At 40.1% G+C, this 17,526-nt stretch overlaps 1 protein-coding gene across 1 annotated transcript in view; it reads left to right on the top strand.

Annotated features, from left to right (window-relative positions):
* Positions 1 to 12,025, top strand: part of ythdf2 (YTH N6-methyladenosine RNA binding protein F2) — a 34,664-nt gene extending 22,639 nt beyond the window's left edge. The window contains exons 5-6 of the mRNA XM_028818634.2: positions 11,103 to 11,165; positions 11,919 to 12,025. Coding sequence (XP_028674467.1) covers positions 11,103 to 11,165; positions 11,919 to 11,942 — 87 coding nt within the window. The 3' untranslated portion in view covers positions 11,943 to 12,025. The remainder of the gene's footprint in view (positions 1 to 11,102; positions 11,166 to 11,918) is intronic.
* Positions 12,026 to 17,526: the final 5,501 nt, after the last annotated feature.

The raw sequence follows: 17,526 nt of genomic DNA, 5'->3' as shown, positions 1-17,526 counted from the left end.
CATCCAACCTCTGCTCCTCAGGGACAAGCTGACAGAGATGGAAGTAAATTCATACCTAGTGGCATGGATCATGGACTATCTTACAAACAGACCTCCGTATGTGTGTCTCAGGAACTGCAGGTCTGACATTGTGGTCAGCAACACAGGAGCGCCGCAGGGGACTGTACTTTCTCCGGTCCTGTTCAGCCTATATACATCGGACTTCCAATATAACTCGGAGTCCTGCCACGTGCATAAGTTCGCTGACGACACTGCTATTGTGGGCTGCAGGAGGAGTAGTATAGGAACCTCATCAAGGACTTTAAATGGTGTGACTCAAACCACCTACACCTGAACACCAGCAAAACCAAGGAGCTGGTGGTGGATTTTAGGAGGCCCAGACTCCTCCTGGACCCCGTGATCTTCAAAGGTGACTGTGTGCAGAGGGTACAGACCTATAAATACCTGGGAGTGCAGCTGGATGATAAATTGGACTGGACTGCTAATACTGATTCTCTATACAAGAAAGAGAATCTTCCTTAGAAGACTGCCGTCCTTCAACATCTGCAATAAGATGCTGTAGATGTTCTATCAGATGGTTGTGGCGAATGCCCTCTTCTACGCGGTGGTGTGCTGGGGAGGCAGCATAAAGGACACCTCACGCCTGGATAAACTGGTGAGGAAGGCAGGCTCTATTGTAGGCATGGAGCTGGACAGTTTGACATCCGTGGCAGAGCGACGGGCACTCCGCAGGCTCCCATCATCCTCTCCAGACAGAGGAGCAGCTTCAGCGACAGACTGCTGTCACTGTCCTGCTCCACTGACAGACTGAGATCGTTCCTCCACCCAAACTATTTGACTCTTCAATTCCACCTGGGGGGTTAAACGTTAACATTATTCAAAGTTACTGTCTGTTTTTACCTACATTTTTATTACTCTTTAATTTTGTTGTTTTTTTTGTATCGGTATGCTGCTGCTGGAGTATGTGAATTTCCCCTTGGGATTAATAGAGATACAGTGCATCCAGAAAGTATTCACAGTGCATCACTTTTTCCACATTTTGTTATGTTACAGCCTTATTTCAAAATGGATTAAATTCATTTTTTTCCTTAGAATTCTACACACAACACCCCATAATGACAGTGTGAAAAAAGTTTACTTGAGGTTTTTGCAAATTTATTAAAAATAAAAAAACTCAGAAGTCACATGTACATAAGTATTCACAGCCTTTGCTCAATACTTTGTCGATGCACCTTTGGCAGCAATTACAGCCTCAAGTCTTTTTGAATATGATGCCACAAGCTTGGCACACCTATCCTTGGCCAGTTTCACCCATTCCTCTTTGCAGCACCTCTCAATCAAGCATACCATCAGGTTGGATGGGAAGCGTCGGTGCACAGCCATTTTAAGATCTCTCCAGAGATGTTCAATCGGATTCAAGTCTGGGCTGTGGCTGGGCCACTCAAGGACATTCACAGAGTTGTCCTGAAGCCGCTCCTTTGATATCTTGGCAGTGTGCTTAGGGTCGTTGTCCTGCTGAAAGATGAACTGTCGCCCCAGTCTGAGGTCAAGAGCGCTCTGGAGCAGGTTTTAATCCAGGATGTGTCTACATTGCTGCAGTCATCTTTCCCTTTATCCTGACTAGTCTCCCAGTTCCTGCCACTGAAAAACATCCCCACAGCATGATGCTGCCACCACCATGCTTCACTGTAGGGATGGTATTGGCCTGGTGATGAACGGTGCCTGGTTTCCTCCAAACGTGACTCCTGGTATTCACACCAAAGAGTTCAATCTTTGTCTCATCAGACCAGAGAATTTTCTTTCTCATGGTCTGATAGTCCTTCAGGTGCCTTTTGGCAAACTCCAGGTGGGCTGCCACGTGCCTTTTACTAAGGAGTGGCTTCCATCTGGCCACTCTACCATACAGGCCTGATTGGTGGATTGCTGCAGAGATGGTTGTCCTTCTGGAAGGTTCTCCTCTCTCCACAGAGGATCTCTGGAGCTCTGACAGAGTGACCATTGGGTTCTTGGTCACCTCCCTGACTAAGGCCCTTCTCCCCCGATTGCTCAGTTTAGATGGCCGGCCAGCTCTAGGAAGAGTCATGGTGGTTTCGAACTTCTTCCACTTACGGATGATGGAGGCCACTGTGCTCATTGGGACCTTCAAAGCAGCAGAAATTTTTCTGTAACCTTCCCCAGATTTGTGCCTCGAGACAATCCTGTCTCGGAGGTCTACAGACAATTCCTTTGACTTCATGCTTGGTTTGTGCTCTGACATGAACTGTCAACTGTGGGACCTTATATAGACAGGTGTGTGCCTTTCCAAATCATGTCTAATCAACTGAATTTACCACAGGTGGACTCCAGTTAAGCTGCAGAAACATCTCAAGGGTGATGAGGGGAAACAGGGTGCACCTGAGCTCAATTTTGAGCTTCATGGCAAAGGCTGTGAATACTTATGTACATATGATTTGTTTTTTTATTTTTAATAAATTTGCAAAAACCTCAAGTAAACTTTTTTCACGTTGTCATTATGGGGTGTTGTGTGTAGAATTCTGAGGAAAAAAATGAATTTAATCAATTTTGGAATAAGGCTGTAACATAACAAAATGTGGAAAAAGTGATGCACTGTAGATAGATAGATAGATAGATAAAGTATCTATCTATCTATCTATAGTAATTCTCCACCTAAAAATATGTCATTTCATCCCATTTTCCACCACAGATCTGAGACCAGACCAGGGAGGTAGCAGTCTTAGCAGATATTCCTAGACATCCTTTTCCCCAGCATTTGCCAACTCATACTGTAGGATCCCAAGGTGTTCCCAAACTGTCTTGAACATACAGTACTCTGAGGACTCTGGGTCTTCCCTGGCCCCAAAAATGCTTTGGTTGCGTCTGTCAAAGTTCTGAAGGGCGGTGTCTATGCCAGATGCCCAAACCACTTCAGCTGAGAATCTGCGACTCAACTCCCAATCCTGTCCCGAGTGTCCGTGCTGCTTATCCTATCTCTAAGGGAGAGCCCAGACAACCTGCAGTGAAAACTAATTTTGGCCACTTGTACCCATGATTTTATCCTTTTTCAAAGCTCCTGACCATAGGTGAGTGTAGAGACATAGATCGAGTGGTAAATAGAGAGCTTTGCTTTCTTGTTCAACAATGCACCTGTCAGTCTTACCATCCATTTCACCTCACTTGTTAACAAGATGCCTGAGATACTTAAATTCCTTCACTTTTTTTTTTCTGTTACTTATCCTGTGGTGGTTTAGTGATGGATGAGAATTTTTAATTTGTTTTTTGTTGAGAGTGAAGATCACAAAGATTGTGATACAGTAGCAGGGGACAGTACTGAGCAGCAGCAAGAAATATTAAAAACATCCATAGTGGGTGGGAATTCAAGTTACTCACCCTATAATTTATATGTCCGTTATCCCATCAAATGCACACAGTATCAAAAGAAATAAATTAAATGTGGGTAGAAAATGTTATGTATAACACTTTTTAGAATAATTCCAGTGTCGTGGTCACATGCTGCTAGTACGTTTTGAGAAGAGTTTTTGGATGGACAGCTGTATGTGATACTACTTATTGCATAGTGAATGGGTAGTAAGAGTACAATGCTGTTTTCACCAGAACAATCTTATTTCTGTGTGTGTTCTTTTGTTGGCTCTTTCCCTCAATTAAAAAGTTTGGTGTAATTTAAAATTATGATGAGAATTCATTTAATGTTTGCCATCATGTCATGTCATGAATGAAATCAAATTGTGATATTTTAAGTTATCATAACACAGGGAACTGAAAATACCAGGAACAATTTAACTAGTTGTATATTTCAATGTCATTGTTTGAAGAATGTGAGTCATATCTCAATTTAAAAGACTTTTAATCTATGCTAATCTGTCTTCAATGCAGGCAGCCTAGTTCTCAGGAGTATTGAATATTTTCCAAACTTGACAATTTAAGTGAGAATATTTGAGCACATATTGTCAATTGATATGTCCAGAATGCTTCACTTCTACAGTTTATCAGTTTCTTAGTGTGTTCAAGTCCTGTACTGACAGTGCTGAATTTTCATGTACAAGGTCTTTAGCCAAACTAATGTAAGTTCCATATTCTGTAGGGCTAGGTGTGCTTTAAACACCCTTTAGCCATGCAAGTGTATGTTTCTGAATACATAAGATTATCTGTGCAGTTGTGTACAGTTTGGCTTTTAGTGACACAGTGGCTCAGACTCTTGAATTCTAATAGATTTTGTATTTCTAGAGTGTCTGGTTTCTGTGTTTTCAGCAAAGCTCTTGTTTGTTTCAAAGGTTTTTTGTAGAGTGTGCAATTTATTTGTGTAAAGGAAATTATTCTATACAGGTAGTCCCCAGGTTACGGACATCCGACCTACAACTTACGAACGAGGATGCAGCTGCGACTCATGCGCTTCAGTAACTGGTGCTCCGTCATCTTCGGCCTGGGGATGCTGCAAGTGGTGGCTGGAGGGAGTGCAATTTCGCTGCTTGTGCAGTGTCCCTCGGGCAGCAAGCGGAGACCCATGGTCCCCATAGTCACCGGGGCCACAGCTATCGCTGGTGTGCAGGACAATGGTTCGCTGCCCGCCCACTACGTCGCCGCAGCTACTGCTCCTGACTGGACGCAGGCTGGATGGAGCGGAGGGGGGTGTTTCACTGCCCGCCCAGCACACACGGCTGGTAATGCTGCAAGCGGTGACCTGATTGTGGCTCAACGGGGTGGCGGGGGTAGCATTGTAGTGTGCCTCGGATGGCCGCCTGTTGAATTGGGGTTGGGCGATTCACTACCCACCTTTGTGTGCACCGTGTTCATTCTCGGTGGGCGGACCCTGCAGGTAGCATACTGTAGTGAAGGTGAGTGTGAGGTGGGCTGGTGATGAACCGCCCCTCGCCGCCCCCATTCATTCTCAATAGCAAGCCTGCTTGTACTGTTACGCACATAGCAGGAAGTTCTCTCTTGTCAGTACATCAGACATGTTGACGACGGGTGCCTTCCTGCTGTGATAGCGTGTACAGTGCTGTGCAGAAGAGCTCATCTTAACCTTTTGTCTTCACCCTTCAAGAATGTCTCTGAAACACAAATCTGATGCAAGTGCTGGTGATACAGTAAAGAAGAGAAAAACCATTACCATTGAAAATAAAGTAGAAATAATAAAAAGGTCAGAGAAGTGAAACTCCATCATTCATTGGCAGAGCACTTTGTTACAGTCGGTCAACAATAGCATTTATTAGAATAATGTACCTGTTTCGACTTGCATACAAATTCAGCAAGTACAAACCTACAGTCCCTATCTCGTACGTAACTGGGGACTGCCTGTAATTATAAACTAAAACTAGTGAGAAGTCGAGCAAAATGACACCTTTTATTGGCTAACTAAAAAGATAATATGCAAGCTTTCGAGGCCACTCAGGCCCCTTCAGGCAAGATGCCAGGATTACATCTTGCATTAGCCAATAAAAGGTGTCATTTTGCTTGACTTCTCACTACATTCATAATGGCTAACATGGTACAACACCCTAGTACTACTAACTTAAATTAGAACAGCATTTTTTTTTTCTTATGTTTAGTTTCATGTGCTAAGTCATGAAACCACACCCCACCCTCATACATGTAACAAAGAAATGGTTAGTAGTACATGGGGGGGGGGGGGTTTGGTGACACATTTGTACTACTAGGCACCGTATTCAAACCCACTTGTGTTTTTTTTTTATTACCAAGCTTCACTTGTGTAATATGAATAAAGACTGGTGAAAATGAGAAATTAAATTTTCAGGAATAAAAACTGCACTTTCACAAAAAAAAATTGTTTTAGCCCCCTTATTAGCAGGTAGATTATGTATCAAGACACTGCAACTTGCCAAACATGTCAACTATCTTAGGTGCTCTTTGATTCAACATGGTCCTAGTGCAACAATGTATGGTTAGGACACCATTAAAAGGGCCTTAACTCTTTTAGGGCTAATTTTTTTTTTGTTTCTTTTCTCCCAGGGCTGAATATTTTTCCAAAAACTAACATTTTTTAAAAAAGAACACAAAGCAATTGTTTAACATATCAAATCAACAAAAAATTTTTACTTTTGACAAATGTTACTGTCTTGCAAGTTGTATGAGCCTGCATACTCTATGATTTCACATACATATCACATACATTTTACACAGCAAAGTCTGATCTCGCTCAAAGCAGCCAATTTCAGTCATTGCCACATTGCACTCCTTACAATACGTGTTGCTTTGGTGCCTATTTTTCAATTGTCTGTTGCTGCACTTTCTAACATATATCGTTAGTGTGTACTGTAGAGAGACAAGTCACCCATTTGCCATCATGCCATGCCACTGCCACCAAGTTTTCTGCCAGCATGAAAACCGTATTGTCACCTCTTTTCATCTTCTGAAACTTTATGAACTTTATGTATGGCATTATAGCCTGGCTCACCCCATGGGATTTGCTTCTGTTTATTACAGAAGTGAATAAAACTTTGCAGCAGCACGTACCTAAGCCACCAGGGGACAAAACACGTTTGGACCAATGCTCCCTGAAGTTATATCACCAGTTCTGTCTCATCTCTATTTGTAATGCCACAGCGGGCTTCATCTCGTCTTTCGTTGTGGGTTTCCACTTTGAAAAATGAGAATGCGATGCAAACGCAGCCCGCGATTCAAAAAAAATCTCTGCCTACCTGTTTGTCTCGTCTGACAGTAGCTGAAAAGCAGCATCAGGAGAGAGCAGCCTGAAGTACAGCAGCTGGTGATCTGCCGTGTCCAACAGCAAGCCATGCCGTCTTGTAAACTCCGGTAGCCAGATCAGCTCTCAATGGATCAATGTCTGTGTATTTATCCCATGCGAACCTTGCCGTAGATGCATCGGCTGCGCGAAGGCACGCAACTGGCAGCAGATCCGCTGGCGCGGCATCGGCTGGTGTCTGATCAGCTGATGCCTGCTTCTAACTCTCTTGCTCGATCTCCTGATCACTGCCAATAAAGTCCGATTCTGAAAAATCAAGAGTCCGACTCCGCGATAATGCGCAAATGCGCATAATGCGAGTGTTTTCTTTTCTGCACTTGCTTCGCTGCCTTTTCACATGTCGGTGCCATCTTGCCTGTTTACATTTCGCAACTCACGCACACGCAATGTTTATTTGCCGAGTCAACGAGTCTAGCATTCCTCCAAGCACAGAGGGAATGCCTGTGACGTGACAGTGAGATTTGTCGCCATTAACAGCTGATTATCGCCCTCTATCCCTGGATGTCGACTTTTGTCGACATCCGCCTTCAACCCCTCCTGTCGACAAAAGTCGACATCCGCCCTAAAAGAGTTAATTGAAAGTTTAGGTCACATTAGGACAAAAGTCTCACTTAGCCTTTTATTATGTGTGGCCATAATGTGAGTGTCACCAGACATTAAGGGTGTGAAGGCCTTGGGCATGCAGCAACGCAGTGCATCAGTGCCAGCATTGGGTTAAGGTGCTCCACTTTGTCTAGACTTCAGGCAAGGAATCAACTGACTGGCAGGACAAATAACCATCCAGGATCTGGCTACTCTTGAGTGAACACACCACTGGAGCACCATCTGAGGGATTGGTGCACATCTGCCAACTGTACTGCAGCTGAAACGTTCTGCAGACGATTATAATATCAATACCACAATCATTTATAGCCTCTATTCACATCTAAAGATCTGTCTGGCTTAGCCCTAGATCTAGATTGCAGTGGACTAGCCAGGAATGGCATCATTGCCCTTTTTAAAGGTAAAGACCTCTTTATCTTGCCCAATGCAGATTGGAGGGCAAGAGTATGAAGGGGGATAGGTTAAAGGTATGCTGATACTTCACTACAATATTGACATCTGAGGTGGAACTATCTTAAGTGTGGGCTGGCAGAAACTATACAGGACAGTAGCAGTTACACTTCATTGGAGGACAGACTGTGTGGCTGTATTATAAGGATAACATTGAAGAAAAGATTCCTATCTGAGGCAACATAGTCATTCTATAGGAGGATGGTGCTGGGTCACACACAGTTTGTACAGTTACAGCTGCCCAAAGGAATCAGTGCTGGTTTGCATGTGCTTTGGTGGTCCTGCTGTTTCTCACCATTGGGACGCCCTGAATTGCAGCATCTGCAGACATTGCTTTCTACCTGCCAATAACTAGCAGTTTTGTACACCTGATGCACAATATCATTCTACAGCTGCATATTTGGAAGTTGTTGTGAGCTTGAGAGATGTGAAGCAGTGGTGGTTTCAAATGTCAGTTGCACAAGATAACGAAGGGCTGCAAGATAAGTTATTTTTGTACTGTTTTATTTTTCCTACTGTTCTTTTTTTTTTTTTGTTACTGCAGTAATTCATTTTAAAAGTTCATTTCAGTGAAGTCTTTTTTCCCCTCCCTCTCATCGGTATTTTGCAGCAATTTAAAAGTCAACATTTTAAGGATTTTAATTTTATAAGTACAACACATCTGGAAAAATTAACAATATAACAGCTGACTTAAACAATTCTTTGTTATATTTAATTGCCTGTTCTAATTCTATTTCCATTTGCTTTGTCTTGTTTACCTGTCTTTAATTTTTTTTATACCAGTAATTCTTAGCCCTCATGTATTCTTCATGTTGATTAGAGTGAAACCAATCAAAATTGAATTAAACTTTTTGAAAAACTTTGCTTTGCAAATTGCTGCTAAGCAAATTATGCTTTTTGAAATGCCCAGAGTATGTGCTCTCCACATGTCTCCTTTTAACTCTTTTAGGGTGGGTGTTGATGTTTGTCGACAGGAGGGGTTGAGGGTGCAGGTCGACAAAAGACGACATTCAGGGGTAGAGGGCGACAATCAGCTGTAAACTCACTGTTACATCACAGGCATTCTCTCTCTGCTTGGAGGACTGTTCGACTCATTGACTCTGCATCTAATCCTTGCGTGTGCATGAGTTACGAAATGTAAACAGATGTAAACAAAGGCAAGATGGCATCGACATCTCACAACAGAGTGCAGAAAAGAAAATATTCAGCAGACGATGTTTTGCACATTATCGCTGAGTCAGACTGATTTTTTTAGAATCTGATTTTGTTGACAGTGATCAAGAGATCGAGAAACTGGCATTAGCTGATCGGACACCAGCCGATGCTGATCGGCTGCCAGCTGAGTGTATTCGTGCAGCCGATGCACCTACGGCAAGATTCATGTGGGAGGAATACCCAAACATTGATCCATGGGACCCAAATTGGCTACCGGACTTCACAAGACAGCATGGCTTGCTGTTGGACACAACAGATTACCAGCCACTGGACGACTAAAAGCTGCTCTCTCCTGATGCTGCTTTTCAGCTATTGTCAGATGAGACACGGGTATGCAGAGCAATTTTTTGAATCACAGGCTGCGCTTGCACCACATTCTCGTTTTTCAAAGTGGAAACCCACAACAAAAGACAAGAAAGGGCTTTGTGGCATTACAAATAGAGATGAGACTAGACTGGTGATATAACTTCAGTGAGCATTGATCCAAATGTGCTTTTCCCCCTGGTGGCTTTGGACAGGTTATCCCACGTGAAAGGTGTGTGCTGCTGCAAAGTTTTATTCACTAATGTGATAACCAGAAGCAAATCCCAGGGGGTGTGCCAGGCTGTAACCCCATGTATCAAGTTCAGCCCCTGCTTGACATTGTGGAACCAACATATAAACAATTTTGTCAGCCTGGCCGTGATTTGTCTGTGGATGAATCTATGATAAAATACAAGGGACACCTTTTTTTCCGCCAATATATGCCAGACAAGCCCACAAAGTATGGCATAAAGGGTTTTGTACTGGCAGAAGCAAACACTGGTTTCTGCCTCAAAGTAATTACATGTACACTACAGGAAAGTATTTCTTTCAAAGAGAGAACTGTCCCTTGACAGGTCAGGTTGTGCTGGAGCTGCTTTAGGGCTGTGAACATTTGGGTCATGTTGTGTACATAGACAATTTTTATACATGACCAGCATTGTTCATGGAGCTACAGAGCAGGGGAATTGGAGCTTATGGCACAGTGAGGGTGAACAGGAGACACATGCCTTCACAGTTGAAGCCAGACAGGCAGAAGATGAAAAGAGGTGACAATACGGTTTTCATGCGGGCAGAAAACTTGGTGGCAGTGGTGTGGCACGATGTCAAACTGGTGACTTGTCTCTCTACAGTACACACTAACAATATATGCGAGAATGTAGCAACAGACAATTGAAAAGGAGGCACCAGTGCAACACACATTGTGAGCAGTGCAATGTGGCAATGCATGCAATTGGCTGCTTTGAGCGATGTCATACTTTGCTTTGTAACATTTATATGAAATCATATAGTATGCTTTGTGTTTTTTTAAAAAGTTAGTTTTTGGAAAAATATTCAGCCCTGGGAGAAAAGAAACAAACAAAAAAAAAAAATAGCCCTAAAAGAGTTAACTTAACCTTTTAACCCCCCAAACTGTTCCAGATACACGTGACTTTTTTCAGGATATGCTGGCATTTGAGTTTTGTTAAACTTGGCGGCAGCAAATATTACTGTGAACATTTCTCTAGTGATAAGTCTGCAATATATTTACAGGTTTAACCTTTTAAGTGTTACAAGATGTTTATAAGAGAATAGTTTGTCCTTGTGAGATTTCTTGGAGTTAGTATACTTTCTCTCTCAGCACCTATTCACTATAACCTCTGAGAACTGTCCAGTTTAGGTATAAACCAAGGATCAGTAGTTATCACCAAACTACAGGTTGCCTTTACAAAATAGATAATTTAATAAAGCATGATTCAAACACACCATTGTCAAATTATTGTGTGCACAGCCACAGAGTACACAAGACAGGAGGCTGATTTCATTAAGTTTTGAAATTATTGTACTTGTTTTTATTCAGTCACTATTTCATTGCAATTGAGTTCCTAAATTTACATATAATAGGAAAGTTTGAACCAACTTATGCTAAAATCTCGTTAAATATCACTTACTCCCTTTAAATGTTTTGTTCATACTTTTGTTGTTTCTTAAATGAGACTGCACTGATAGTTTTTCTTCCTGTAATGTTAAATTACTTAAGGACTATAGCGTTTGTTTTTCTTCATTATAGAAATTTTATTTTTATTTTTTATAGGTAGAAGTTCAAGGAAGTGATCCCTATACCAGTAATCCAAGCAGGAGCCATTACAGACTGCAGGTACTGATTGTACATTGTTTTTCAAGGCTTTGCTGTTTTTTCTTTTACTGTATGTTCCCTCCTTTTATTGACTATAATGGCTTAATTTTAACTCGAATATGAACCGGCTGTAAACTGAAATAGGTCCCCATTCCCTTCAAGAATGGTTCTGAGCCTTACCACTGCATGGTATACTTAAGGTGACCTCAGAATATTTGTTTTTAGGATAAAGACTAAACTAATTAGTAAATTATGAAAGTTCCTTTTATTTCACTATTTGGGCTGATGTCTTAAATTTACATGGAGAACAGTTTACCTCACTTATGATAATACATAATTTAGCTAAAAGTATGGCTGAAAACGTTGATTTTTTTCTATTGCGCAAGTACAAAGTTTAAATATTAACACTGGTTATATAAAAATATTTGGACCAAAAAATATGTAAATTAATGCATTTAGAAGTGAAAAATATAAAAATAAATGATATATGAGCATAATGTGCCATGAAGTATAGATAGATAGATAGATAGATGTTTTTGTTGGTTGGTTGTTTTTATTTTGAGTACATATTTTTTGGTCCAAATATTTTTATATAATTTTTTTTTACTTTAATAATCATTTTTACTTTGTGGAATTTAATTATTGCAGTGCTATTTACGGTTTTTGCTTTGTTTTTAAAGTCTGTTAAAGGCTATAAGTCTGCCTTGTATTTGTTTGATTTGCTTCAGTATCTAATGTGTTTCTCAGCTTTTTTTTTTTTTTTTTCCGTTTTAGGAGCGCCAAGGACGTACCAAGTAATGGATATTGCTCTTCAGCGGAAGTCTGCAGTGATTCACATCCAGATCTGCTTTTCAAAAATTAAAAAAAAAAAAAAAAAAAAACACCCAAGGACAAAAAAAAAAACTTAATGAAGACTGTCTTGATTTCATTGACTTTAAAGACTTATTCTGAACTTGTAGTTTAAAAAGAAAAATAAATATCTGAACTTTGAAACAGTTTATCCCTAGGACTACAACCTCTTAAACAAATCTATAGCTTCTTTAGGTGAAATGGTCATTTTCTTTTGTCTCCTTTTTCTTGGTTTTGTGATTCCACTGCATTTGTTTTGTTTCATTTTTTATTTTTTCATTTTTTAAAAGAAATTTCTAATTTTACAGTCCATCAGCAAGGCTTTGTTTTATTCCATGCTGGGTGGAAACCATCTGTTATGGTGACTTCAGTTGTCCACAGCCCCATTTTATGCAACACCTTTTTGAAATTGGCAGTTTGATTTCCATGGAGACCTGATCACCGTAGGAATCAAAGTGGCAGCCCTTCTGAGACTGCAGCATGCATCCCCAAGGAACTTCTTGTTTTCTATGTTGTCTCCCAGAGAATTAAAGTGATAAATGCTGGGGAAAGTATTGATTTTATTTTTAAATGCATTTGAGGATTAAAATTATGTAAATGCAATTAAGTCCTTTTTTTAGTCGAAATGGGCTGTTTTCTATTGAGAATTTTGAAAGTGGAATTGATGCTATGGACTGTTTTGTTTTTTTTCTTTTGTTTTTTCCCTTTTCATTTTCTTGATAAGTCAATGAGGAGATGAATTTTGCCTTCTCTCTGTCACTATAAATCAGTTCTCTGTAATAAATGTGATATCCTATTCAGCAGCATCCCTGTGTGCATTACCCTTGTTTATCGGCATGAAAATGCCATGCAGGCTTCATTCTTTTAAAAAGGAAATAAATGGTTAATCCAGTCAATAGAAAATTCTGTATAAATGTCCATTATTATTTAAAACTGGTGGTGGTCTGTCCAAGGCTTTGCTTTTGAGACTTATAGCGGCTCCTGATGTCATGATCCTGGTTTTGCAAACTTTCCCTTTAAAGTATTTGCTGACTTCATGACCTGCTAGTGTCTGAAAACTGGCTACTTGCAAATTTCTATCTTTGGCTATCTGCAGCCTCATGCACTTGCTGTGAAATTAGGTCCTCTTGCATCTTTATGATTCACTTTTGATGGCCAATATAAAATATGCATGCTTCTGAAGTAGTAAATCATTAAGGCAGTGTATTTTGATTGAGTAAAACTAAAGAATAATCAAATGTCCTTTTGTAGTCTATTATTTAATATTGAAAACGGAATGTGCTATTGAACGTTCTATTGAAGGTATTGTTTACAGGCCAGTCTTCTGTATTTTACATTTTGTGTTTAGTTTACACTTGGCTGAAGCCCATGGATATGCCACAGTCAGTCTTTAAACATGTAACTGAACACCACTACAACTTTGAAGATGCCTACAGCCAAACCAACCTGTTCAGGTTTCCATGAATTGTTTCTGAATGTTCTATTAAGCACCAGACTCTTCTTATTTGCGGTATACATATTTATCTTATCATAAAAATAGGACTCTAGTATGCTGCCTAAAAGAGCTAAAAGTGTTACATATAATTTGTTGTTCAGACATGTCCTGTGCATAGTGCTACTCCCAGTATGTTTTTCTTGTCTGTTTTTGATTTTCCTCTTGTCATTTCATACTGGTAAAGGTATGAATTGCCATTCTTGTCAACCAAATGCCAATTATTCATTCTGGATGCATACTATGTTGTTGTGTGTTTTTTCTTAAATGTGGTGATTAGTGTTTAGTGTGTGCCGCACCCCAGTCATGATGATAAAATGAGTCTGGATTCCTCTAACTTGAGGAGTGAAATCTCAGCTTTAATTCTGTCTGCAGAACTCTGTTATGGGGTTTGCAAGAAGTTAACAACATGGACATTGCCTGGGACAGGCAAGTATGCAGACTCGACGTATAAATCTAGTGTCAAGTGTATTTATTTGTGTGTGTGTGTGAATGATGGTACAACTGAATTTACCCTCATTTGTGGGTTTAATTCTTAAATTCTCTTTAAACAGGAGCTGATCTTTCAGTGGCTTTGATTGTCCATCAAAAGGTAACTTGAAATGTTGAAAGAAAAATCAGCCTGAATAATGTGTACTTTTGAACATAATGTTTCACTGTTTTTAGGGAGCATTAAAGGGTAATGTATCTCAGATAATCCAGTCTATAATTGAATATTTAAGTGGTTAGAATCAAAACCAGCAAATGCTACTCTGGGTAATCTGGACAGAGCTGTTCACCCTGCAACGTTACTGATTTGTCATGCATGTCCAGTTTGCGTACTAAGCATTTACATTTTCCTGGAAATTAAAAAATAATAATAATAAATTGCTCAACTCACTTGCAAAACTAGACTATTTGGGCAATTCTGTGAATCCTGTCATTGCTGCTTCACTTGTGAAAAAAATATGCAGTTTTAAGCAAGTTATAGAATAATTGAGGTTTAATTGTTTGTAAAGCATTTTGGTCATTTTTTTTTTTTTTTTTTTTTTTGAGGGAAGGAAATGTGCCCCCTTGTGGTACCTGATAATTCAAAAAGTTATTGTAAGGCTTAAGCAGACCACCTGTTCACAAAGTATCATGAATTGTGTTAACTTGGCCCAGGGCTGCTGCACATATATGCTAGATGACCAAATAGGTATCATTAGTGTGCAACTTTAAATTTAAAAATCATAAACTGGTGACTTTCACACAGTTACTTTGTTTGTAAAGGAGGCACTTTTTGTATGCAACAAACAGCGAATTGTGGCATGATGCCATGTTAAATAATGGAAAATTGTATTTTTCTCCTTACCCATAGATCTTTATCCATAATTTGGTTTTTGCACACATGCTGGTAACATGCCATCTTGTATGGCTCAAATGGGCTTTTCTCCCCCTCAGCAATATTTCATTGCTGTCTTGTAGGATCTGAAGGAAAATGTCCTGAAAATGACAACCGTTTAGGTCGCACTTTGAAACGCCTCCAGCTTCTTCAGTAGCACTGGATATTTGCTGTAGAGTAAAATTCAGGTTACCACTTTAAAACCTTGTTGATGTGAAGATTTAATGCAAGCAAGAATTTCATTGTGCTCTGTGCACTTGACGATGACTATAAATGTATAACATCTTTAACATTATATAATGCTGATTAATAGTGGATTTTTTTTCTTTTCAGAACTTATTGCACATTTTTTTGCCAATTGATAGACTGCTTCAAGCTGAACAAAAATGATTTCAACATGACTATGTAGGAATTTGGAGAAACATGAAGTTAACTTTTTATTGTATTTAGTGTATTTAATTGCTTATTGATGCTGACACATTATACTAGTGCAACTAAACTAAAAATATTTTGCTACTTATTTTCATTTGCACTCTGAAATAGTAAGCATGACGTGCAGTGTCCAACAATAGTTAGCCAGCATAGATGGATTTCCCTTGCCCAGATGCTGCTTTCCCATCGTTGTAATGTCCTCGTCAAACTCTTCCCCCCCCACCCCCCCCCCCCCCCCCCCATATGTTACTGACTGCAACAAGATAAGCAGGAAAGAAGGTCCAGGTGTTAATGCAGACAATGAATGTTTAGTGACAAGTTTACATGATTCTGTATGCTTGTGGCCCAACAGGAAGTTCTGCTTGTCAATAATAAAGATGTCTGATTTGTGCCCATCCTTAACCTTGACATTAGCTATTCATGGAAATTTCTGTGTTAAATATCAAAATCCTTCTCCTTATTGTTTTCGTGAAATTGTCCATAAGTCCAAGTTTTTTTGTAGAAAGGAGGCAAAACTACCTTTGAATCGCCAAGTGGTTTACGTGTCACACTTTTTTGTGTTCTTACAGAGCAACCAGGTCTTTTTAATGTAACGGGACACTTCAGCACTGCTGTTCATGGTGTGTTGGAGCTGCAGTGCCACCACTTTCAAATCCGCGCAGAGGGTCCAGTTGTAGGTGTTGTACTGATATGAGAATTTTAAAAATAGGTGACTACAATAAAACATTACATAATAAATGGCTTTGTTTGCAGCTGGACAAAATCCATAAGGTACAACCAAAAGTGTTCAGGAAGTGAAAGATTATGATCATGTTCATGCAAATAGTTACATGAATTATCATTTAATAAAATATATTAATCACTCATTACATTTTGCTTCTTTACAAATGGTATATTAGTACATCTTTTTACAGTACCTTTTATCTAAAATTGAAACTTCATCCATTGTAAAAGTTCATTAGCATTTCTTAATGCAGTCCTACTACTAGGGTGCTGTACTGTGTTAGCTATTTTGGATGTAGTGAGAAATAATGCAGAATGTCACTTTTATTGGCGAACTAGATTACAATATGCAAGCTTTTGAGGCAACTCAGTTATTAAATGTAAAAATTTCATATATATCAATGCCGACTTCCAATATTCTCTCATTTGGTGAAAAGTATTCGGGTGAATTTTTCTATTTGCTTGGTCACATTGCAGAACTTGTGTGCCCACCTGGGCTACAGTCTGATATACCTGAACATTACAGTTTGCTAAAGATTGGAGTCTCATTTAACCTGCCTCCATGTTGTATGGCCTAGTCATTATCATTGGTGTCGTAGGGTTTTTGGGGTGGGTTGCACTGTATGGGGAACCTGGAATGAAAGGTTTAGAGGAAGGGGCCCACAGAGACTGCTTACTTATAGGGCCTGGAGTTGTGTGCTACACCATTGGTCATTATTGAAATTAGGAGATTAATAACTCTTGAGAAACGCAAAGGAATTTGGCGTACTAATATAAAATTTTGAAATTTGTGAGTGATGCAATGAATGAAATAAGCGGGGGGCTCACTGATGACCTAGGGAGGCCATTCAAAGAAGTTTGCTGAGGACTAGACGATAAATTACAGTAAAGCTACCATTAGAAGATCTCAAGTCTGTCTTAGATTGATAAAGGGCAACCATTGATGTCTTTGGGTCCGAGTTAAAAGCGTTGTCAAATCAGCAGGGGCTTAAAGATAAAGCAATCTCGAACCGGGCACCGATATGGTGGAGCAGGTCAGCACCACACTAGTTTGGTTGGAGTTTACCAGTGTGAGGTTTCTTCCACAGTAGCTGGAGTGCCAGTTCTGTCAGCTTAACGTCATCACCGGGATTGAGAAATTGCAGGTTAAGGGCCTTGCTCAAGGGTCCAAAGGAGTGGGATCACTTCTGGCATTGACTGGATTCAAACCAGCAGCCTGCTGATTGCCACCACTCCACTAACTTATGAGAAAGAAGCCCTTTTTAAGTGGCAGGTTATTTCATCACTGTGGGAGAGGCAAGGTCAAACTGTAGCTGCATCATGAAGGTGGTGCAGCCAAGATGTGACATTCAAAGCCCAAGGATGATAGTAAGACGTAGGATTCAGAAGCTTGAGTTGAGATGGAGGTCCCATGAGAGAAGCAAAGGGTTCTTCATTACAAGCTGGTTAGGGTATCATCAGTATGTTAACAGTGCTGGTGAATCAGGTGTACCTGTAGGGACGGGATGACATTGAATAGGAAG

The sequence above is a fragment of the Erpetoichthys calabaricus genome, chromosome 14 (assembly GCF_900747795.2).
Source record: "Erpetoichthys calabaricus chromosome 14, fErpCal1.3, whole genome shotgun sequence".
In the NCBI taxonomy this organism is placed as follows: Eukaryota; Metazoa; Chordata; class Cladistia; order Polypteriformes; family Polypteridae; genus Erpetoichthys; species Erpetoichthys calabaricus.
This window is presented reverse-complemented; position numbering and strand designations above follow the sequence as displayed.